At 36.6% G+C, this 24432-nt stretch overlaps 1 protein-coding gene across 1 annotated transcript in view; it reads right to left on the bottom strand.

Moving 5' to 3' along the window:
• LOC132096351 (translation initiation factor eIF-2B subunit gamma-like) overlaps nucleotides 1–21899 on the bottom strand; it is a 43694-nt gene extending 21795 nt beyond the window's left edge. The window contains exons 1-5 of the mRNA XM_059501644.1: nucleotides 21725–21899; nucleotides 21338–21494; nucleotides 17989–18146; nucleotides 7181–7340; nucleotides 6797–6908 (exon numbers count right to left, since the gene is read on the bottom strand). Of these exons, the coding sequence (XP_059357627.1) occupies nucleotides 6797–6908; nucleotides 7181–7340; nucleotides 17989–18146; nucleotides 21338–21485 (578 nt within the window). The 5' untranslated portion in view covers nucleotides 21486–21494; nucleotides 21725–21899. The remainder of the gene's footprint in view (nucleotides 1–6796; nucleotides 6909–7180; nucleotides 7341–17988; nucleotides 18147–21337; nucleotides 21495–21724) is intronic.
• Nucleotides 21900–24432: the final 2533 nt, after the last annotated feature.

The raw sequence follows: 24432 nt of genomic DNA, 5'->3' as shown, positions 1-24432 counted from the left end.
CTGCCAGGGTTTCAATGAAAGTATTTTATGTCTATAATTATATAAATATGTCTTTCTATACATACATACATACATACATGCAGACTTCTGACTACTGCCTACTTCAGACTTTTGAACCCAACTGTACACTCCCACCCATAGTGATGCACCACATGCAGGCTTCATGCCGGATGACCTCCCACCCCCCGTGACATTTACGAAGCGAGAACCTAAGAGAACCATCTCTTCTCTAGAGCTTTACTGTTTCCCTCCAGTGGATAACACACTGAGAGGCTGAAATTCTGCAGTGTTTGTTCACCCAAATCTCAAAAACAGACTGGCTGTGTGTAAATCAGAGCATGTGTGCGTGTGGATACATTAGAAATAAATTATGATGACACTAAGCTGTTCCGTTAGCCAGCAGTGGCTGGATTCCTGAAAAGCAGGAAAAGTGCGTGCGGAGACAGAGGAACGTTCAGATGTTTTCAAGTACATATGGCACCAATGTGCTTGGCTCACACACGCAGACTGTAGGGAGAGATCCAGAGGAGGTGAGGAATGAATAAAGGCATGACACACTGATTTATGGGAACACCCAACATGTGACATCATGGTTTGGCACCTGCGGGCAGGAGAATGAGTGAATCACAGAGAACGATGAGTCGAATAATGGAGTGATGAGTAACAGATACAGATCCTTGCGGTTTCGGAGAAGAAATGAGTGTTAAAGACCGGGGAATAGAAGGTCAGGAGGAAGACAGGACTGCCAAACAATAAGGAACAGGTGCTGTTTATGAAGTGCAGACACTACAAGGATCACAGGGCAAAACATAACTACGAATCAACTTTTCCATCAAACTACTCACTTGAACTGGAAGTTATAAAAATGCTCTGAGTGGTTAAAAGATGTTGCTATGCCTTCACCAGAGCAGACTGTGCTTGCCGAAAGGAGGGGTTTTGTGGAAATGACTTGTCTAAGAGAGGCGGGGCATAGAGGACCTACAATAATGTACAGTATTTTAAAAATAATGTGTGTTTTTTTACATTAAAGCAAATACACAAAATATGTGATCTTTAAAACAGCATCATATGATCCCTTTAAAAGTATTAGAAATATATATATATATATATATATATATATATATATATATATATATATATATATATATATAATTTTAATATATATAATTTTAATATATAAAAATATAATATTTTTTATTATTATTGTTGTTGTTATTACGTTAATCTAACTCTAATCTAAATTAAAATCCTACATTGAAGATGAAAACTGACATCATATTTCTTTTGGTTTTACCTAAACTATTGTTTTTTTTGAAGAACTTACTATTCTGGAATTCAGAAGATAAATGTTTTTATTAAAATAATCTAAATCTACTCAAATTAAAAATGCGAAAAATAAACAAAATGAGATTGTAACCGTAATCATGTCTTTTGATTTTCTCTCAATAATACGGTTTTATTGAAAAACATACAGTTCTGGAATACAAATTTATAACGTTAATTTATGATCAATAATTTCAATATATCAATTTGTTTTTAAATAATACTTTATAAAATGAATGATAATATGTTTTAAATGTGGGGCTTTTGAGTCAGAATGTTAAGAATCAATCCATCACTCACTCATCTATGGGATTGTTTTGGAAATAAAAACATTGACCTATAGAGCTAATGTGGGTGCCACAGGTTCAAATCCAGCTTGCAACATTTCCCCCGCTTCCCATTACTTAAGGTCTCATTGTCTGTGGGATAAGAAAGAGAAAAAAAAGTCAGATTTTGCTTAAATAATTGTAATCTTGAAGCAACTGTCTTAAAATGTGCTTTACTGTAATGCTCCAAGTTAAAACTCTGCTGTAAAACCAAATGCCTGCAACAGTTTCTATCAATCACATTCCCTTGCTGTCTGCTTCCTCCTCAAGCTGACAAGGATGACAAAAATCTGGGAAAGGCCTCCAGGGTTTTAAGTGACTCACACTATTAATTTTAATGGCTTACTACTATAAAGCTCAGCACAAAGAGCAGCGTTACAGCGCAGTGAGGTCATACGTTACACAGTGCGCCATCGAATGAGCCCAAGCAAATTTATCCAGGCCTCTTTGAGCTCGGATGCCCTGCAAGATGCGAGGCCTTTGTTCTGCACTCACTGGTCTGAATCGGCGGGTAAATAACTAACAGACTGACAGTGGAGCAGAAAGACAGGAGGATCTGATGGGTTGGTAAATCTTAGCATAGGACATATGGCTCACACCTTCCCCTCAATCATCCTCAGTCGATCTGGAGAGTGTAATGTTTGAGCAGCGTGTTTAGGAGGGGGAGCTGGATTGCGCACAATGTTAAACACTGCTCCTCATTTCGCTGTGTTAAAGCTGCAAGTGTTTAACAATGTTAGCATGCCTTTTCTCTGAGCCGTCTGAGAAAGTTTACTGCTTCCATAGCTGTCAGACTGAGAAACATGCATGCTTCCTGTCCCATCTAGTTTTTCTGGATTTGTGTCTTTTAAAAAGTTGTAATGGTCTGCTATCTGTTCTGCAAACTATAAAAGGTACAGCTGTCATAAAACCAGAGAGAAAGGCTGCATGGCTAGTAACTGTATAAAAAGAAAAAAAAATCTAATATTAGTATGTGAGAGAGTGGTAATATCATTACATTCCTATTGGTCAGTGTAAGAGGAACTCAGCTTAGTCTGATAGTTAGCCTGATTTAGACCATAGTTTCCCAGCATAAGCTGCCACAGTGACTAAGCTTGATAGGCCTATGTTAAATTTGCTTTATGGAACCATATCATTTGACAATAAGTCAGACTAACTGAAATAAGCCTGGCTTATTTGGTAAACTTGTTTTATGAAACATTCCTCGAGGCATTAGAAGTGATCATATTTTTTTCCATTGCATCATATTGCATTGAATCACGTAGTGTTGAATCGAATCGATCTTTTCTTTAAATCTTTTTAAAGATAACATTTTCTTTCAAGGCACTGAACCCCCAGCTGCCCCCCGGGCGCCGCAGCATAAAGGGCTACCCACTGCTCCGGGTGTGTGTTCACGGTGTGTGTGTTCACTGCTGTGTGTGTGCACTTTGGATAGGTTAAATGCAGAGCACAAATTCTGAGTATGGGTCACTGAGGTATGTCACGTCACTGTCAGTGACACGGTCACTGTCAAATATAAAACGTTAACTGATAAATGTTAATAAATACTATAATAGCATATAAATATTACTAAACAACACTAACACAAGTTCAGAGACAATTTTAATTGAAAAAATAAAGTAAGATCAATGTGACTGCAATTAAAGGTTTCTGCTACTAGACCGCACAAAGATGGAGACACCAATCTCTTTGACCCTAGAAACACAAAGGACCACCAGTAAAGATGTACTTCAACACTGTTAGTGCCTCTTTTAATGATGCTAGAAATGCATCAGTCATCGCAGAGTTGCCAACTCTGCCAGCTCGCTTTCAAGCTCTAAGCTCTCACACTATCAGACAAAATCTCAGGCCAAATTACATGACAGCGCAAATTAAATCGCTAAATCTGCTCAAAGGATTTTCCAACCAGTGCAGGACTTGTTTGGTCTAACACAGATTTTATAAATTGTACTGGTCTAAAGAGGCAGGATTCAGCATCAATCAAATTTCTTCCAACACTTTCAAAGTGACTACTACATAGCTAGCTGTCAACAGCCGGATGGAGAACATGAAGAGTGTTTGTGTTAGTGGAAGCATTCCATTCAGCTGGTGAATTTCGCAGCGTCACAGACCAGGCAGGAGATCATTTTGTTACGTATTAGATGAATATGTGCACTGTGGCTTGAAGATTCTCTGTCAGTAACTTTATAAAAATGATTTCATAAAATAAAAGATGCATTTAAAAATAGCAGACGCCATGGAGTAAAGCACACTGAGAAATGGGCATGAACCAATTTATCTTTAACTTCAAAGGGACTTATGTTCATGGAGTCACTTAAAGGGATCGTTCACCCAAAAATGAAAATTGTATGTTTATCTGCTTACCCCCGGGGCATCCAAGATGTAGGTGACTTTGTTTGGGGTAAACAGATAAACATCAAATTTTCATTTTTGGGTGAACTGTCCCTTTAAATTTGAGCAACTTACAGTGTAAGGTGAAGACGAAGTGCTTTAACTGTTCAAAGCAATCAAGAGATGCTTTCCCCAACACATAACTTACATTATATTTAAATTTTGAAACAATTTGGTATAACCATGTATAACTGAACAAAACTATAGCTTAGCTTTAAATTCAAAACTTATGTATGCATACTTGTCAAACAAATGTGCAACATAGAAATGTGCAACAAATTAGATTAAAACAGGCATTAAGTATAAAAGTTGATAATTCTGTCATAATTTACATACAAATGTACATTATTTACCCTCACATTATTCCAAATTTGTATAACTTACTTTCTTCTGTGGAAAAACAAGAGAAATTGAAAAGAACACTGGGCCCAAACAATTTCAGACCCCATTGATTGTCACTGTACGGACGAAAAAAAAAAAAGAAAAAGAGATTTTTTTCAAAGTATCTTTTGTCTTTCACGGGGAAAAAAAAAAAATCACAGGTATGGAACGCCACTAAATTTGGGGTGAACTATCCCGTTAAGCCATAATAACAGAGAGAAGACAGTGTTTTTACAGGTCTTATAAATAATGAGGACTGGCTTAACACATGTGGACTGCACATATAGGCTTCTCTGTGCCTGTATAAACACACATCCAGACAATGCCAAGGCTCAGAGACAACTCAGACAAACAGAGCAGTATCTGAAGTACTGTTAAACATTAGCAGACATCTTTCAAACCACACTGAGAATTCCTACGTCCTTCAGAAGAGCCCAAAAAAGAAATGGTCAATGGCCAGGTCATATTCCACCCAACATCAAAAAAAAAAAAAAAAAACTTAATATAATAATAATTATAATTATAATAATATACCCCCCCCTCACAATTCTTAAATTTGTCTTTTCTAAATTTCAAGATATAAAATATGAATTATGTGATATAAAAGAATTATGTGACAAAAGTCACAATTACTTAAAAAAAAAACTTTCTTGCTTTTATATAAATTAATTTATATTTTTTATTTTGGGGTGAGATTTGCCTCCAAATTAATCTTTATTGTTTATACTTTGAATACGTGCTTATATTGTGAGAATATATTTGCATTAGGCTGGTGCGATACATTACCAAACGTCAGATTAGGCAGTGTGTTTACATTCTCCCACTCACCAGACAGCATGCTAACAGCTGCCGCAACCCTTCTTTTACTGAACAGGATTTACAGTGGAAATGACTCCCCAAATTATTTATGAGCTCCCAACACAGCCGCATATGGAGCCCTATCCCACAGCTCTCCTACACCCAGACCACTGATCACCCCCCACAACCAGGAACGGCAGGACCTTCAGTCAATCTACATTGGATGCGAACTGCATGGCAAAATACTATAAGAACCAATGATCTATAATAGAGATTCATTATATATAGATCAGTCAATAGAACTCATTATAATCAGTGATGCTGTCTACACTAGATGCGGCACGGCATGACACCACAAATTCCTGTAAACTGCTGCCGCGTTTGGATTATGACGTGCTGACACAAAATTCTAATGATTTTCAACTGTCCCTTTGTCGCGTCCAGTATAGACAGTCTTTAGCTGATGCGGTGCGGCGTCACGCGACAACTTTCCCATCCGGTGTAGACACTGTGTAAGAAGGGATGACTGAGGACGATGGAGAATGATTTGCATATCCTCAGTACCACTGAGAAACATATAATCTTGTCAAATGTGTGGTAAGTACTGCCACTCCATTATAAAGCGTCAGTATAAATACAGTATACAGTATAAACAGTAGCCTACGTGAAATTGCGAATCTCGAAAGTGATAGTGAAACTAAAAAGCGCGCATGCATTCTAAAGGGGGGACATTGTGATGTCTATCAGCCATCGGTACCGTCTATCAGTCCAACCCTAGTAAAGACATTTAAATGAACACAAAATATTATCTCTCTCTCTCTATATATATATATATATATATATCTAGTAAATGTAGTCCCAGTGTAATATGCATCATTAGCCAAGTATAAGCTATTAAATGATGCTGTTTGAAAAAGATAATACATCTGCACTAAAGCATGGATAAAACGTCCACAGATGAGGAGCAAATGGCTTCTGAAATTAAGTACTCAAACATTAAACACTCATCAGATAAAATAGTCTAATAAAATGTATTTTCTCATAGTTCTGGAAAATAATACACACAGATCCAAAACCTCAGACACAGAGAAAATCCAAAGAAAAGAGAAAGCAAGTGAGAAAACAGTAAAAGAAAGACAGAGCAGAAATATAAAAGTGGGTCGGGAAGGGAAGAAAGTTGAAAAACACTTAGGACCAACAGTTAAGAAAGACATCAAATCAGAGTTGACAGGCAGCATTTATGACAGGCATGTGTAGAGGAGGCTCCAGTTTTATTAGCCAGCCCACATAAACAACAGGTCATCGCCCTGTGAAACCGCCATTGTGCTGAGGAAGCAGCACACTCTAAAGGCAGTGGCTTTAAATTCTATTTAGACCAATCAAGTCAGATTTTCAGCATAAAAAAAGATAAGCAAAAGAGAACACAAAATTGACCAATGCATATCCCCTGAACACCAAGCCCAAAGTATTGTACAGCAATGACCTATCTGTTTTCATTAAAAGGCCAGATCAACATATTTTGGTTAAAATAAAATAAAATAAACTCCAGGTTAGACCTGACTGACATTGACACTTACTTGCACATGATGGACTTCCGGAGAACAAGGCCTTCATCCAGGTCTGCCTCATTGGCCATGAACAGAAGCCTCTTTCCCGTGATGTCCACGCCTACAAAGTCCCGCTGCTCTCCTGCCATAAGGCACAATTCCAATCTGTCATAGCCAACTCATAAAACGACAGCGGGATATTGTAAAATACAGTCAAACTGTATTTTGGCTCAACAACCTGGATGTTTTGCAGGAATGCAAAATAATACAGTCCACTGGGATGCATTTTTTGTTCATTTTGGGAAAATAGGAAATTGTCAATAAATAGGTTTTGGAAACAGTGCAAAAATTGCACTCCATTCAAAACCACACCATCTTTTTCCTGCACAATCACGTTAGTGTGAGTGATAGTACCTGCTTTCTTCTTGCCCTTTTGGCCAGGGACAGTCTCTGTGAATTCATGCACTTTGCTCATGAGCATCGACAGGGTGGCATTGTGTGCACGAAAGAGGTCCACAACCTCATGCAGAGCCACATCTGTTATCAAATCACAGCTCACCACCAAGATGTCCGTCTGTGGAAGAAAAAAAAAAAGTCAAATCCTATTTAAAACCAGCATCAAGACGGAACAATCCAGCTTTTCCACCCACAACTTGATTATAATGTGTTCCCTACACATAATTACAATGATTACTTTCAGGTTTTGAAATCACCAGTCAATTTGTTGTTTTGTGCCAATGGGCAAGTTTTTCCAAGTACTGTATTTGCTACAGACACTCAGCATCTTCCCTGTCCCTGTGAAATAAAAGAGTAAGAAATACTAAACAGATATATTTGTTCACAAAAACCCAGATCCATTCAATCTAGTCATTAATTGTCATAGCTGTAATGTCACAACCAATGACAAAACTGCAATAATAATATTATCACCACCACCACCATTTATATAAAAGCAATTTAGTCTTCAGAAACTAAATTTTTTCATATTAATTACATATGTGACCCTGGACAACAAAACCAGTAATAAGGGTCAATTTTTGTAATAAATAAGCTTTCCATTGATGTATGGTTTATTATGATAGGACAACATTTGGCCGAGATACAACTATTTGAAAATATGAAATCTGAGGGTCCTAAAAGAATCCAAATACAGTGAAAATCACCTTAAAGTTGTTCAAATGAATTTCTTAGCAATGCATATTACTAATCAAAAATTAAGTTCTTACTTATTTATGGTAAGAAATTTATGAAATTTCTTCATGGAACATGATCTTTAATATCCTAATGATTTTTGGCATAAAAGAAAAATAAACAATTTCTTACTCATACAATGCATTTTTAGCTTTTGCTAAAAATATACCCCAGCTTCTTAAGACTGGTTTTGTGGTCAAGGGTCACGTATTAAAGGTGCCATTGTCCTAGGAAGTGAAAAAAACATGGTACCAAGCTTGGAAACTGAAGAAGTAAAAAAGTGGGCCAAAATTCAACAAGTGCCATTGCTCCTGGAGCACAACTTGTGCTGAATGGTCAAATTAAGCTTGGTAAGGTTATTTTTATGGATCGGTTTCATCTGAAACAGTTGTGATAGACTACCATCAGCATCAGGTCATTATTTCATACCTCAAACTAATTTCCTCAGCTTGTCAGGCTATTATTTTCTATTTTAGCCCTACATACAGACTACTTACTGGCATGCTGATCTCCTAAAACTGGCTGGTATATTAAATAACACCAACAACAACCAGGTTTTCATATACTCCCAAGAAAAATAGGTTTTTGCTCATACAAAACACTGCCACAATGTTTCAGATGACACTTTCATGGCCTAATGTTCTATCTTCACTTCATGTATGAAGACTCCTGACGATGGTCAAAAAACAAAAAAAGAAGTGTTTAGAACATGACATGAGAATGATGTGAGAAAACGAGAGACCCAATCTCACAAAAAAGCACTGTGCTCTGCCACAGTTTGCGTAAGTGTGTATATAAGTGAACGCAAGCATTGAGGGAGACCCAGCGATAAATCCTGCTCTCCTTTGCCATTGTTTCTGTTTGAGTTGTCTGGTTCCCATCTGGTCTGTCCATCTCAGGCCTGTGGATAAATAAACATGGGAGCAGGAGTGGGGAACGGCCCGTTAGAGCGTGCCTGGTTCAGGGAGAGCTGCATGCCTCATTGGGGAGGCCCAGGGAGAGGCCCTGCCGTGACGCTGTGCTCTGCTCCACTCCGATACAGTTCCGTTTCTCTTGTATTGGCCCTGGGGCAGAAGGCCCAGGAGCCACCGGAGGACACATGCTCAAAAGATAACAGGGTGCACAGCGCTGTCTGTTTAGAATGAGCTAACTGTGCTACTGAGAAAAGAAGAACAATCCCTCCCCATTGACCACTGCAAACTCAGAATGACTTCAAGCTAACAAACTGACAGCAAAGTCAGAACCACTCACAATCTGCAATCATGTATATATATTCTGCACAGAACTGTGTGTGTGGTGGGCGGGGGATGGGTCTATGAGAAGCTGCATTTATTATTACTTAAAAGATACCCTTTGGATGACAGGACTCTCAAAATCATACAAAAGTTTCATAGAAAAATTACCTTTCGAAAACCGAAGAGACATCTATATTTTAAAATAACTTATTTAAAATGCAATGAATATAATTATACAACCCGAATTCCGGAAAAGTTGGGACGTTTTTTTAATTTTAATAAAATGAAAACTAAAGGAATTTCAAATCACATGAGCCAATATTTTATTCACAATAGAACATAGATAACGTAGCAAATGTTTAAACTGAGAAATTTTACACTTTTATCCACTTAATTAGCTCATTTAAAATTTAATTCCTGCTACAGGTCTCAAAAAAGTTGGCACGGGGGCAACAAATGGCTAAAAAAGCAAGCAGTTTTGAAAAGATTCAGCTGTGAGAACATCTAGTGTTTAATTAACATGATTAGCTATAAAAGCTTTGTCTTAGAGAAGTAGAGTCTCTCAGAAGTAAAGATGGGCAGAGGCTCTCCAATCTGTGAAAGACTGCGTAAAAAAATTTTGGAAAACTTTAAAAACAATGTTCCTCAACGTCAAATTGCAAAGGCTTTGCAAATCTCATCATCTACAGTGCATAACATCATCAAAAGATTCAGAGAAACTGGAGAAATCTCTGTGCGTAAGGGACAAGGCCGGAGACCTTTATTGGATGCCCGTGGTCTTCGGGCTCTCAGACGACACTGCATCACTCATCGGCATGATGGTGTCAATGACATTACTAAATGGGCCCAGGAATACTTTCAGAAACCACTGTCGGTAAACACAATCCGCCGTGCCATCAGCAGATGCCAACTAAAGCTCTATCATGCAAAAAGGAAGCCATATGTGAACATGGTCCAGAAGCGCCGTCGTGTCCTGTGGGCCAAGGCTCATTTAAAATGGACTATTTCAAAGTGGAATAGTGTTTTATGGTCAGACGAGTCCAAATTTGACATTCTTGTTGGAAATCACGGACGCCGTGTCCTCCGGGCTAAAGAGGAGGGAGACCTTCCAGCATGTTATCAGCATTCAGTTCAAAAGCCAGCATCTCTGATGGTATGGGGGTGCATAAGTGCATACGGTATGGGCAGCTTGCATGTTTTGGAAGGCTCTGTGAATGCTGAAAGGTATATAAAGGTTTTAGAGCAACATATGCTTCCCTCCAAACAACGTCTATTTTAGGGAAGGCCTTGTTTATTTCAGCAGGACAATGCAAAACCACATACTGCAGCTATAACAACAGCATGGCCTCGTCGTAGAAGAGTCCGGGTGCTAACCTGGCCTGCATGCAGTCCAGATCTTTCACCTATAGAGAACATTTGGCGCATCATTAAACGAAAAATACGTCAAAGACGACCACGAACTCTTCAGCAGCTGGAAATCTATATAAGGCAAGAATGGGACCAAATTCCAACAGCAAAACTCCAGCAACTCATAGCCTCAATGCCCAGACGTCTTCAAACTGTTTTGAAAAGAAAAGGATATTCTACACCATGGTAAACATGCCCCGTCCCAACTATTTTGAGGCCTGTAGCAGAAATCAAAATTGAAATGAGCTCATTTTGTGCATAAAATTGTAAACTTTCTCAGTTTAAACATTTGCTATGTTATCTATGTTCTATTGTGAATAAAATATTGGCTCATGTGATTTGAAAGTCTTTTAGTTTTCATTTTATAAAAATTTAAAAAACGTCCCAACTTTTCCGGAATTCGGGTTGTATAATAAACAAAGATTTATATAAGATCAAATTATAAAACCTGACAAGCCACATTCAAAGCAATTGTACAATAGCCGATACACATGCAGACCTCTGATCATACATCTACTTAAATTACTACATTGCTTGCCAACCATAAACTGTCTAGAGTTAAACTAATGAACTACATTACTTGGCAGCAGAACTGTTTATTCTAATTATTTATATTGAGCATATCATAATACAGTTGCCAGTGTTTAATTAAAGTAATCAGACCCGAGGGGCTGTGCCTTTCAGCAATGTCTATCCCAGTGGTTCTCAAGCCAGTGTTATTTTACTATCATTAAAATACTATTTTAGTTTTTATTAATATATTGTATTAGTATTTTTTTTCCCAGTTAGTTATTTTAGTTCATCAAGCTAAACTTAATGAAAATGAAATGTTGCCATGAATATGTTGAGAATATTGAGATATTAAATATGGAGAGATATTGCCATGGCCACTACCTGAAATAAAAGAAAGTTCAAATAAGTGAGTTTAATGATAAGGAATTATAGGAATATAAAAATAAAATGTTTACCTGATAAAATATTTTAATGTATGGCATATCAACAAATAAAAATCATTATTAAAATTCCTCTTTTATTAAATTTACATGACTTTCGCACGTCAAGAAACCTCACTTTCAAAATTATGCTACCTCATATATAGATTTTCCAACACCATGAGAATCATGGCTCATGGCATGTGAAAACTTGTTCACAAAAAGTTGGTGGTATGGGTCAAAGTCATCTCATGGAGCCCTTGGAAGTTTGCAGAGGCCCTAGGTCTCCAGTTTAAGAGCCACTGGTCTACCATGGCTTGTTGCTCTTTTTTTATGGCCCTATGAATTCTGCAAATACCTAAAAAAAAACTAACTTTCTTCTGTGGAACACAAAGAGATATTTTATAGAATGTTTTTGCTCATACTGTTTAATGAAAGTCAGAGGATCCAAAACAACACAGAGACATGCAAAAGAATAAGACAGACAGATTTGCAATGATTTAACTTTTTTTTTCTTTTATTCTTGGGTGGACTATTTCTTTAAGACTGGTCACTGCTGTGGTTCAAAGTAGCCAATAGACAGGCATTGTCTGGAAATGTGTACTCCAGTCCCAGAATACATAAAAAGAACACAGAGCGAAAGCAAAGCAACCACATAACGGCTATCGTTCAAACATCCAAATATTTACCATGACTTCACAGTCAACCAAGAATGAACACAGATGAAACGTAAAAAATGTGACCAATGCCAGCCCACCCATCGTAAACCACCCAAGTAAATCGCAGAAGCTCCAACCACTTAACATTTCATAGCTGGGGTTTCTATTTTTGAGGGGACCCAACAAGTGGCCAAATGCCTGAAGCCTGACAACGGCAGTGCCCTCTTGGCTGCTGGGAGGGGAGGGAGTTAGGAAGGCTGGATCAGCGGCCTGCCTTAGCCACAGAGCCTCTGAAGGTCTGGAGTGGGCGTCAGCTGTTGGATCATCTGAGTGCCGCTGACGCTGGGCCATTCAGTAGGCCTTGGTGCTGCGCTGCACTGGAGGAGAGGCACAGGGAGGTCAGGCCACCCACAGACACTTCCAGTTCTGCTTGGCTGCCTCCAGGGTCAGCCAGGTGAGACCACCCAAGAGCAGAGCAGAGGAAGAGACAGGAAAAAGAGGGTGGAGAGAGTAGAACAGGATAAGAGGGAATAAAAAGGAAGGGAAGTAGAAATGTGGCTCACACTAGTATGCCACTACAGACACGCTTACTTGCAAACAATTAGCCTGTCAAGACTGCGTTAGGTTGTATTGAAAAACAATACACATTTACTTCTCAAATTCAACAATTTGAACTGGAAAAAAATATATATTTTTTTTTGTAGGGGGGGGGGGGGTGGTTCTTGAGTAAAATTCAGTGGGGGTGCCAGAAAAAAAATCCTTTCTAAAATTTTTTTAGAAAACTTTGGTGAGAATTTCAAAATAAATTACTATTTTGTAATATTTGTGTTTGTGTCTGTGTTTTTTCATTTCATATAAAAACTTTATTATATTCAGACAATTGTTATTGTTTGGAGACAACAGATCTCTATGAAATAATGGCGTATTTGTTTATTATCATTTTCATTAATTTAATAAAAATGATATTTAACACTAAGTGGTATAAAGAAAATGTATGTTTCCATATTTCTTTTAAAATGTATGATTAAATTTAGACATAATTAGACATTATCTATCTATCAAACCAAATTTGAAGTTGAGATTGAGATATTATTTCTATATGTGACAAAAATAATAAAAAAGCCAAAAATAAAGTAAAAAAAAAAGTCTGCATACTGCAAAAAGAAAAGAAACTGCTAGTGCAAACGAAGATGTACTGTATAAGTACATTTTTCTGGAAAAATGAGTACATAAGTTGATTGAGAACAACTTGATCCCAGTGAAGTCGGAGCCTTATTACTAACAAAAGCCAGCAGAGCACTACACAACACGAAGATTATTCAGTTTCTGTACAAACATTGACTCAATGCATTAGTATGAACTCAAACACAGGTTAATGAAAGAGAGTTTTAAGAGCTAAGTACTCTGTCAGATGCTTCCATTATGTCCACGTTGTTTGCTGAAGCAAGGGAGTAGACTACGTGTTTAGACCATACAATAAACGGGGATTTAGGGCCCCTATTGCCAGCACTCATCTATCAACGCATAGTGGGGCTGTTCGTGCACTGGAGGGCTCTGCAACTCAATGCTTTTAATCTCTCATTTCTTTCTAGGATTAGAAATAAACGCATCTGTGCCATTAGCATGCTCCAGCAAGCTCTCCTCCTCAACATTCCCTTTCCACTGCATTGATATTTCTTGTCAGTTAATCTCCAGTGATAAGCGTTCGCACATGTTCAAGACATCCCTCTCTCAAAGATTTTACACTTTCATAAGTGTTTTGTGCAAAGATATGATGCACATGAACAAACACAGTAATGCATCTGACAAAATATTTTGACCTTTCTGAAAGAAATTAATTAACATTTTCGCAGCTGCTTTAATCCAAAGTGAAATCCAAAGAGAGAGAGAGAGAGAGATTTTTTCTCATCTGTCCATCAACTCAACTACTGGCTCACATATGTGAAGCATCTTGCCTTTCTCTTTTTGGTGTTGACCAGAGATTTGCATCTTGTTGTGTAGCTTCTGTAATTCTGTGTCACATTCTCCTGTGGACTGTAGATTGACAGAGCATCACCTCAGCTTTCTGGAGGCTGTTGGTGATTTTACATACATGTATTTTAGGGTTAATTTTCACAGCTTTTATGATTTGTCTGTCATCAACTACTGTTGTTTTTCTCAGCCAATCAGGTCGTCATTAGTTGCTGATGTCACCGGTAGTTTCCAAACTCTTGATTTCTCCATGCCTTTTGTTTTTCCCATAGTTCTAATTGACTTCCTATTTTCTTTTCGCATCTAAATTGCTTGCTTTTCTTTCAGAGTCGGCTTCCTCATCTTCATCCTGGTTTGTTTGTGTCATCGTCGAATGCAAGACTTAGAATGCAGAAGCAATGGATATAGCTGATAAGACACATTCCCTGATTTTAATATCTGAAGAATTAATCCAACAGGACACAACACTTAGAAAGGCCTGTGAGGCAACTGTTCCAATACTTATGCTCACATCAGATAGGGAGATGAAAAACATCTTTGTGTTGAATCACCCAATAATAAAATGTATCACTCTGTAGTTTTGTCTCATATTCATCTTTCAATCATATTTTCAGATTTCTTGAAGAATTTGAAATGTATAAAAATAAATGTCCTGGATTTCTTGGGTCAAATTGTGTAGTTGTGCCAGTAAAATTGTCAGTCTATAAATCAGGCTTTCTAGACATTTTATTGACATTGGGGATAATTGTAAGTAAATTTAGAATTTTTTTTTTTATTACTTATTTATTCAATTTAAAATATCACTCCCCAACTGCCCAAAATTTCTCCTCTTATTTAGCATCAATACTTCTTTGCTCGAAAATATTTCATAATCCAAAAAGCTTTTTATTTCCAGAAATGTCCGATTTTCAATGTGGTTTTCATTTTCATTCCCCACTTGTACTTTCTAAACGTGTCTTGCTCAAGGATATGAAGCTGAAAGCTCATGGATCATAGCTTGTGGGATCTGAACCTATAACCTTTTGGTTACTAGCCCAGAACTTTAACCACTGATTTACACCACACCCAAGGAATAGAAAAATACTGTTTTTGTGACGTTTCAAACTACCTTAATTCCAACAGTGACCCTAAAAGCCCACCAGGATGTTTCCTTACCGCCCAATTCCATCTACACAACAACTCTTACACATGTCCTGCATGCCCATGAACGCCAGCAAGGGTTCTGACATCATGTGTTTGTGGAGTTAGCCGTCTCTGGCCGCTGGGCTTTCAACAGGTGAAATGAGGCACTCTGTAGAGTTGGGCCCATCAACGTGGGCCTGTACAAATCAAAGATCCCCCTGTAGCACACAGGATCTGCCCCTCACATCATTCCACTGACCCCAGGCCAGCTCACATGGGAGACAGGTGAGGCTGTGTATGCCTGCCAGGCTTTTACACGCTTCTGGGCACACGCTCATGCTTACATGAACATGCGTGCTCATGCTGTTATTATGTTTCTTCCATTTAGTCACCATGCTATGGTAAACTCTGAGCACAATGATTTACAGTGACGAAAATTCATCACATCATTGTGTTGCTAACTCTTTTGTGACCCTCCTTCATCACTGAGCACTCCTTGCATGTCAAATCAGTTGCTACATCATTACTGGCTACAAACCAGTCCACAAATATTATTTAGGCAGTTCTATGAAACAGTGAAATGCTGAAATTCATCATTAGATGAATATCTTCATCACATTCAAAATCATTCCACGGTATTTTTGTGTTAAAAAAGCTGAAATTAGGTTTAAATTGTGATTAAAACGAAGGACAAATTAGCCTTCCAGAACTTTAACACTCACTGTTCTGGGATGGTAGAATAATCTAAAAAAGAAAAAAAAATCCTGACCAGTCATTACTATATTAATTTGTGGGCAATGAGGAAAAAGTGCTGGCAATTTAATAATAATAATAAAAAAAAAAAATATATATACAAAAATAAAAATAAAAGTTTTTTTTTACCAAAAACTTGTCTTTCTGTCAGTAAAATGTTACAAGACTAGAGAAAACTGGACTTTTAGTCCCTTTTGGAAGTTTTTTTCCTTTGCCAAAAAAAACTTCAACATCCACAATGCACTTTTGATTCTAGTGTCATCCCTCTGTTGAGCAAACTGTCCATGAGTGGGAATACAAAAATATGGAAGTTTGATCATACTCTGTATTGTTTAAAATATATATATATAAACTGAGATATATGTGTGCACAGAAAAAGAGTATACATTGTTCATTTACATATACTACAGAAATTGGTTGAAAATTGACAAATTTGCCCTTTAAATGTGGTTTCTCCTAAAACAAAAATAAAATATGTTTCATTGTTTCTTTGTCGCACCTAAATGTCTCCATTAGCCTCACAGTGTCCATGATTTTGCCAAGAAAATTTTTTCCTGGATCAACATCTTGTTCATTCCTACCAACCAATCAGATTAGAGTTAATATAATTTCGCTCTCATTTTAGGCAGTGCATGTTTAGGGTTGTGGTTAAGGATACTTCCTTTCGTAGAAAGATGTTCCAGCACCAATAAAAAGATTTTGATCCTATTAGCAAAATCAGTCACAATTCTGGAATTTTGCATTAAAGGGGTCATATGATGCGATTTACATTTTTCCTTCCTCTTTGGAGTGTTACAAGCTCTTGGTGCATAAAGAAGATCTGTAAAGTTGCAAAGACTAAAGTCTCAAATCCAAAGAGATATTTTTTTATAAAAGTTAAGACTCATCCACACCCTCCTAAAATGGCTTTTTCTAACACGCCCCCACATCTCTACGTCACTTTGTGGGAAGATTTGCATAACGCTGGCCAGATGTTCATGCAAAAAAAGATGGCGTACCTTTTATTCTCGTTGTAGTATTGTTGTTGCTGTTGCCACCGCGATGTCGTATAGACACTGTGTGTTTCTCTGTGAAAGTGAAACTACTTTGTCTGGCCTTCCAAAAGAGGACAATATCTGCTTCGTCATGCCTGGAGCTGATCCTAGTTGGTTGCTGAGGAAATACATCAACTTTGCACTGTGGATTGTCAGATCGGCTTTCACTGAGGATGAAGCAAAGTCCAGCACGGGGTCGTTACATGTGGTTGCCGCAAGCCCAACGGACTCTCCGTCATAGAATCCGCTGGCCACGCCGTTCTCAAGCCTCCCGCCTCTGCTCACTCAAACTGGCCTTCACTCAATCTAGACCTCCAGGCCTCTGCTCACTCAAGGTCACAGTGTGTGACGCAGTTTCGTTGAGAAAGCAAAACTACTTTGTTTGGCCTTCCAAAAGAGGACACGCCTAGAAATCATGTTTATATCACATTTATAATGGGTTTTATGTTTATTTCTTGTTGCTTAGGCTGGACAGGGCATCACAATATGGGGCGTGACATTTCCATCACATGCTTGAGGTATGCGGCCAATCACAACACACTGGATAGTTGGCCAATCAGAGCACACCTGGCTTTTCAGACCAATGAGCCTTGTAAAAATCGACGTGTTTCAGTAGACGGGGCATAGAGGAGAAACAATAATGTACAGTATGTGGAAAATAAGGTGTTTTTAACCTTAAACCGCTTAAACACATTTCATTACCCTAAATACACCAAAAATTCATTTTTTTAGCAGCATCATGTGACCCCTTTAAAGTATTTCTAAGTATTAAAGTAGTAAGAGGTCTTAGCCTTCTTGACCATCCAAATATGACCAATTCTGGCCCTTTTTGGTGTCCTAGTTTTTGGAAAGTGATAAATGTCAGTGAAAGAAATGTTACAACTCCGTGTTATCCTATGATATTGACACTTGACGCACCTTGATCTTTTGCTGTATGTGTCGAAGGGCATCTGCAGTGCCCATGTCAGTTTCCTCCTGAATACATACAACATCCAACCTCATCTTCACATCTGTCTTCATGCGCTGATCTGTGCTCAGGGCCTTCTGAACCTCTTTAGTGGTTATGACAATCACCTCTGGAAAAAGAACATAATGATAATGCTCAGATGACTCAAGTATTTAACCAAAAGCAAAATACCTTGCACTCACCAAGGCAGCATTTACTTGATCAAAAAATATTAAAATGGTAGAACATGAATACAATTTTTAAAAGCAATCTTTTGTCAATTTTAATATTTTTTAAATGTAATCTATTCCTGTAATGGCAAAGCTGAATTCTTAGCAGGAAACATTTCTTGTGGAAACTGAGATACATTTTTTTAATCTTTGATTAATAGAAAGTAAATGGAGAGGATTATTATTTGAAATGGAAATCTTTCGTAAAATTATACAATGTCTTCACTGTCAGTTTTAATAAATTTAATGCATCCTTTCTGAATTAAATTGTACTTTCCCAAAAATTTTGAATGGTAACTATGCAAGTGATAGAAGTTTAGATATGATTTGTTTTTGTGGGAAAAGAAGACATGGTTTGTTTCACTACACTATTGGTAAAGCACAGCACACACTTTACCTGTGATACCTTAGACTTGTAAAAAATATATATATTACACAAAACACCTTCATTTGAGTCTTTGTGAACTATTTGTCATATGCCCAATGAGAGAAACGTTCAGCCAACTGGAAGAAGTTTGTCCCAGAATTCTGCTTTACTGCGTAAATATTTTCTAGCGAAGGGGCTTACTTACCATAGTTTGTGCTAAGACTTGTAAAAGCTAATTGCAGGCTCTTGCTGGCTGGCACTCTGGCTGTTAACAGGACAGACTGTGCCACACATAAAGGTGCATACTGTACTGCTGGGCAGGCAAAGGGCCATACCCAAAAACTCCACACCAGCTGGACCACATGGTCAGTCAATACAGCTAGGTGTGAACAATAAACCTTTAATTATCATAAAGGCATTGAACACAAATACTCAAAAAGGTACATGTCCCCTACTGGCTCTCAAATGTGGTAAAGCAATGAAATGAACACAGGGCTGTAAGTTAGCGTTTTGGATATATTTCCACAAAAAAACACCCTTACTTTAAATTGTTAAGGTATGGATAGGATTTTCCTGTATTATTAGCATGAAATTCTATAAATACAAATATATGTAGCCTATGATTAGGACTTTCTCATAAAATTAAGTTATAGATGTAATAATTCAAACATAAAAAGTAAATAAATTGATATTTAAATGTACTAAAACATTTAAAATGGTTAATTTTCAATTATGTTTTAAAATGTAGATTTAAAAAAATCATAAAATTGTCTATTGATTTGACCATTTAAAATATTATTTATTTCCATTTTTATAATATTAATTAATTATTAGAAATTAACTTACCTTATTCCTTACTAGCACTAGTAAAATGCATATTGCTCTATGCTATGCTGGCCCAAAACAGTTTTTAAGGGTGGGCCTGCTGAAGGTCTCCTATTTCTAAGCTACGTGGAGGAAAGCTGGCCTAAAACATAAGGCACACTGCCATTTATCCTCAAGTACTAGACTGCAGTAGATTTATTACAGAGTTGAAATTATCCAACATTAGTTGTCTGGGGTGCATTTGACTCTGTGTAATTGCATCTTGGCTTTAATACATTTGTCTTTTACCAGTCTTGTCTGTCAACTAGGCAATACATCCACCTCTACAATTTAAATGTATAAATTTAGGACACTTAGTCATCCCTCATCTTTATTTATATATACCAATGATGTACAGCCATATAAAGCATAATACGCTGTCAAAATATGAAAACAGCAAGTCATGTTGGTTTTATGCAGCTCCTGTTGCCTGACAAAAAGAGTCTTGACACTAAAAGCAAGATGCAACATAAGTGCTGGTCTGTGCGGGTGGCTTTAACATGGAAACCATGGCATTAGAGTACGTCAATTGTTAAAACGGCTCTACCTTTCCTATTTAGGAAATAAGGACTTTATTAGCTCAATTTAAGCTGCCTCCACAAATTATTCCCACCTGCAGCTTAAATGTGTTGTAAGCAATTTCAGCTGTTTTGTTAACTTCCACCACACACACCCACTCTCCAAAACCCATCCCAAAGACATGTCATCCAAACTTATGTCAGCAAACCTCTCGGGACACCTATTTCAGTGATTTCTGTCTAACTGTTACTGCATCAATTCATTTCCTCATCATCTTGATTTAATTATGGTAAGCATGGAAGCATACAAGTGTATTATAGGAAGCAAGCAATTCTTTAAAAATATCCTAGTCTTTTTTTTTTTTATATATATTTATATTTATATATATATTATATATATATAAAACACTGCAGAGGACCTGTGTTATTTTGGTATCATTGAGATACTATTATAGTTTTAATTAATATTTTGAATCAGTTCATTTTCATTTTCATTTTAGTTCAAGTTTTAGTATTTGTGGTGTGTGTTTTTGTCATTTTATATATCTGTATAGTTTTTATTAATCTTTATTTAAATTTTTTGTTTTAGTTAAGTACATCAAGTACAAACTGAATTAAAATGAGAAATGTTTATGTATTTATTAGTGCTGTCAAATGATTAATCGTGATTATTTGCATCCAAAATGAAAGTTTTTATTTACATAATACATATATGTGTACTGTGTTATGTATATATAAATACACACACATGCAAATAATATATATATATATATATATATATATATAAATATTATTTTTTCAGAAAATGTTTAGTATTATATTTTAAATATATTTATTTATAATATAAGTTATATGCATATAAATATAGACATGTAAATAAATATTTTCAAAATATATACTGTATGTGAGTGTATTTATGTAGACATAATAAATATATACATAAACATATTATGCAAACAAAAACTATTTGGATGTGATTAATCATCTGACAATACTGCATGCAATGAACTGCATTTTGCATTTTTATTTTATTAAACACTTTTTTTTGTCCTCTAAACAGGAAAAGACCATTTCTATTCCCCTTTTGCACTCAGCAAACATATAAAAATTACCAAAACACTGAGCAACGTTAGGAACAGCCATAGGAGTTTAAAGTTTATAGAGGACAAACAAACTTCACTGATTCATAATAAATGAAAAACTGGAATTAAATAAATCTACATACATATCTACATCAGAATATACTAACACTAAACATATGAAAACAAAAACACCAACTTTTCTCAAGGGACAAAATGTAACATTTAATGAACTTTGTTTTCTGATATGACAGTATGTTTACCTTCAAAGCCCACTCTCTCCAGCAGGTTGAGGGGGTACCAGATGAGGGGTCTGTTGCCCACAGGTAGCAGAGGTTTGGGGGTGTTATAGGTGAGATCCATCATCCTGGAGCCTCCACCTGCTGCCATCAGCACCGCCTGCAGCTCCATCCTTAACACCTCCAGGACAAAATAAACAACACAGTCAGTTTAACTGCAACGGCTCTCACCACAAAACATCGTACTAGACTGACAGACAGAACCTTGTGTTGAATATTCCTTGATCCAACATGCTTTTCAAAACAGGACCCTTATTTTATCATCTACACAACGTCAACCGAGACGCACTGCTATGTCGCTATCATTTATTAACGTTTAAACAAGTTTAGATACACAAACACTCGGTTTACCTGTATTGCTAGTCCAAATGTTTATGATTTTTCAAGTATCGAGTCCGTGAACGTGAAGGTCTGCAGCACTGTAGCAGACGCGCATGTGGATCAGTCTGTCAGACTCGCTGTCTTCAAACAATTACTGTTAAAACTGAGAGAATCTACTTAAACACAAAACGAATAACTAAAACTCTGAATGTTTTATATGTAGTAGTCTACGATAACTGACCAGATATTTCGAGATAATGACATAAAACCGCTACTTGTAAATGGGTCGTACGGAAATCATGACCAGTAACTTTGGTTCCGCACAGAAAATCAGAAGCAGAATGAGAAAGCGTCATTTCTATCCATCCATCTATCTATCTATCTATCTATCTATCTATCTATCTATCTATCTATCTATCTATCTATCTATCTATCTATCTATCTATCTATCTATCTATCTATCTATCTATCTATCTATCTATCTATCTATCTATCTATCTAATTAAATATACTATATATTACAACTATGCTAATTTAAAATGTAATTTATATAATTATGTATTTTTATTTTATTTTAACATATGATACTGATATATAAATCAACCATCTTTTCCCGCTTTTTGTTTGAGGTTATGCATTCGCTGTTTTTTTTTCTTTCATTTTCCTATTTTATTGTTTGCATAACTTATTCATTGAATTTTTCTTTGTACTCTATTTTTTTTGTTTTAATGTGCGTATCAGAGGAGTTTGAGAGGAGGTTGTAAAATATTTTTATGTTTAAAGTAATATGAATATGACATGCTAAGTAGTCTACTGAAAGCCCCAAAATATGGTTCATAACAATACAACATAACCTATAATTTTACAAATAATGAAATATATCTTTAATATAGTTTACATTACATTGACCAATTCATTTTCCAGTTTCATAGCATCCAGCATCTCTTAAGAAATATTATACCCACAATAAATTGCTGTAATGCGGTATTACTCACCACTGTCATCAAGAAACAAATGACATAAACTGAAATACTGAATATGTTTCTCAAGTGTTTGAATGTCCAATATTAATATATTATGGTTTTAGATCAGCAACAACAGTGTCTTATAACTATCTTGGCAGAATAGTTACCATGTTACAGTTTTGTAATAGATTTTTCCTTCCCACGTCAACAATTCTTCCTTTTTCTAGAGTTCACTTGGAACCTAAGTGTATTAAGAATACATCCAGTTTTACAGTCAAATTTAAAGTCTTCTCTCAAGCCTAGTTCCCTCCACCCATATCCCCTCAGTCAACAGCCATGGCCCAAACCCCAATTCACAGACCTCCAATGTAACAGCAAATTGAACTCTGGGAATGTGGCTTAGCTTTGTTTTCTCTGGACAGGAGATGAGCTTCATTGGTCGCTGCCTGCAGAAGAAACATTGGAATAACAGGGCAGGCTGCCTCCATTAAAAAAAGAAAAGTTAAAGCAAAGGAAATATTGATGTTAAAGCTCTAACTGTTTCTGTGTTGAATTCAGACCTTTGCTATGTTTCCTAACACCAACTGTTTGTGATTCACACTCTCCAAAAACGTTGGCCACCTTATCTTTACTTCTTCAGTAAAGTGAAGCAACATTTTTAAAGGATAACCCGAGAAATCTCATATGGATTACATGACCCAAGTTTAACATCTGGTGTACTGCCTGGACGGACTGCTGCAATTTCTGTGGGGTCATGTTAAATGATCACAAACAGAGAGTAAAAACAAGCATTCTCATTTACATTTTTATGTCCAGCTAAGCAAGCATATCTGTTTTTCTTTTCTTTTAGCGTGAGGGAATGATGCTAAATATTGGTAATGTGCATCACTGAAAGTAAATTGGCTAAAACAGATGTGCACAAAACAAATTAAGCCCATAAATTCAAACATTCATCAAATTCTGCTGAAACATGTTCACATACTGTTCTAAGGAATCAATAAAGCCTTAAATGGCTTATTACTGTTATAAAACAGCAGCAATAATGTGAAGAAGAAATAAAACAATTAAAAGTAGGTTATAGCCTACTTAACAAACATCTTTATATTAGTCATAAAAATGCAATATTGGTCAACCTCAAACTATTGAATGCATGCAGATTAAAGCTAAAAAGCCTGACATTTTTTAAATTTGACCATTAGTTCTCACAAATTTTAAAGTGAAGGTCAAGAGGGTCCATTTTAACATCTATGCAATCTGGCAACCATCATCTCTGAAATCCAGCCATAAGAGTTTTAATGTTCTGTTCTAATACCTCTGATTCATCTTTATTTACAAGCTGTTCACTACATACAGATGGCAATATTTTCGTCGTTACAGCAGCGGGCTCTGGTTCAAGGAAAGACGGTAATAAAAGTCAGTCCAGACCAATGACACTTCTCTAGTGATTATCTGCTCTTTTACAGCACTAGCCTGTGACCATGACAAACTTGGGAGGGCTTAAAAGGCAGACATGATCGTGCTAATGATGGCATTGAGGGATGGGCCACAGAGAGGAAATGTGGCACAGGTGTTGCATGATGGAACACAGTCCTTGATGAGTGCTATTTGAGATGAACATGAACAAAGACATTCATAAACCTTTAAGATGCAATCTACTCCGAAATAAACCAAATAACGCATATGATTAAAACTATTTTAAAAAGTTTAAATTGTAACTTATGTATAGATAGATAAATAGATAGATAGTGTTTAAATATTCTAGATAGATGGAAT

The sequence above is a fragment of the Carassius carassius genome, chromosome 20, assembly GCF_963082965.1.
Source record: "Carassius carassius chromosome 20, fCarCar2.1, whole genome shotgun sequence".
Classification (NCBI taxonomy): domain Eukaryota; kingdom Metazoa; phylum Chordata; class Actinopteri; order Cypriniformes; family Cyprinidae; genus Carassius; species Carassius carassius.
Note: the sequence above shows the minus strand (reverse complement) of the source record. Positions and strands in the feature narration are given on the sequence as shown.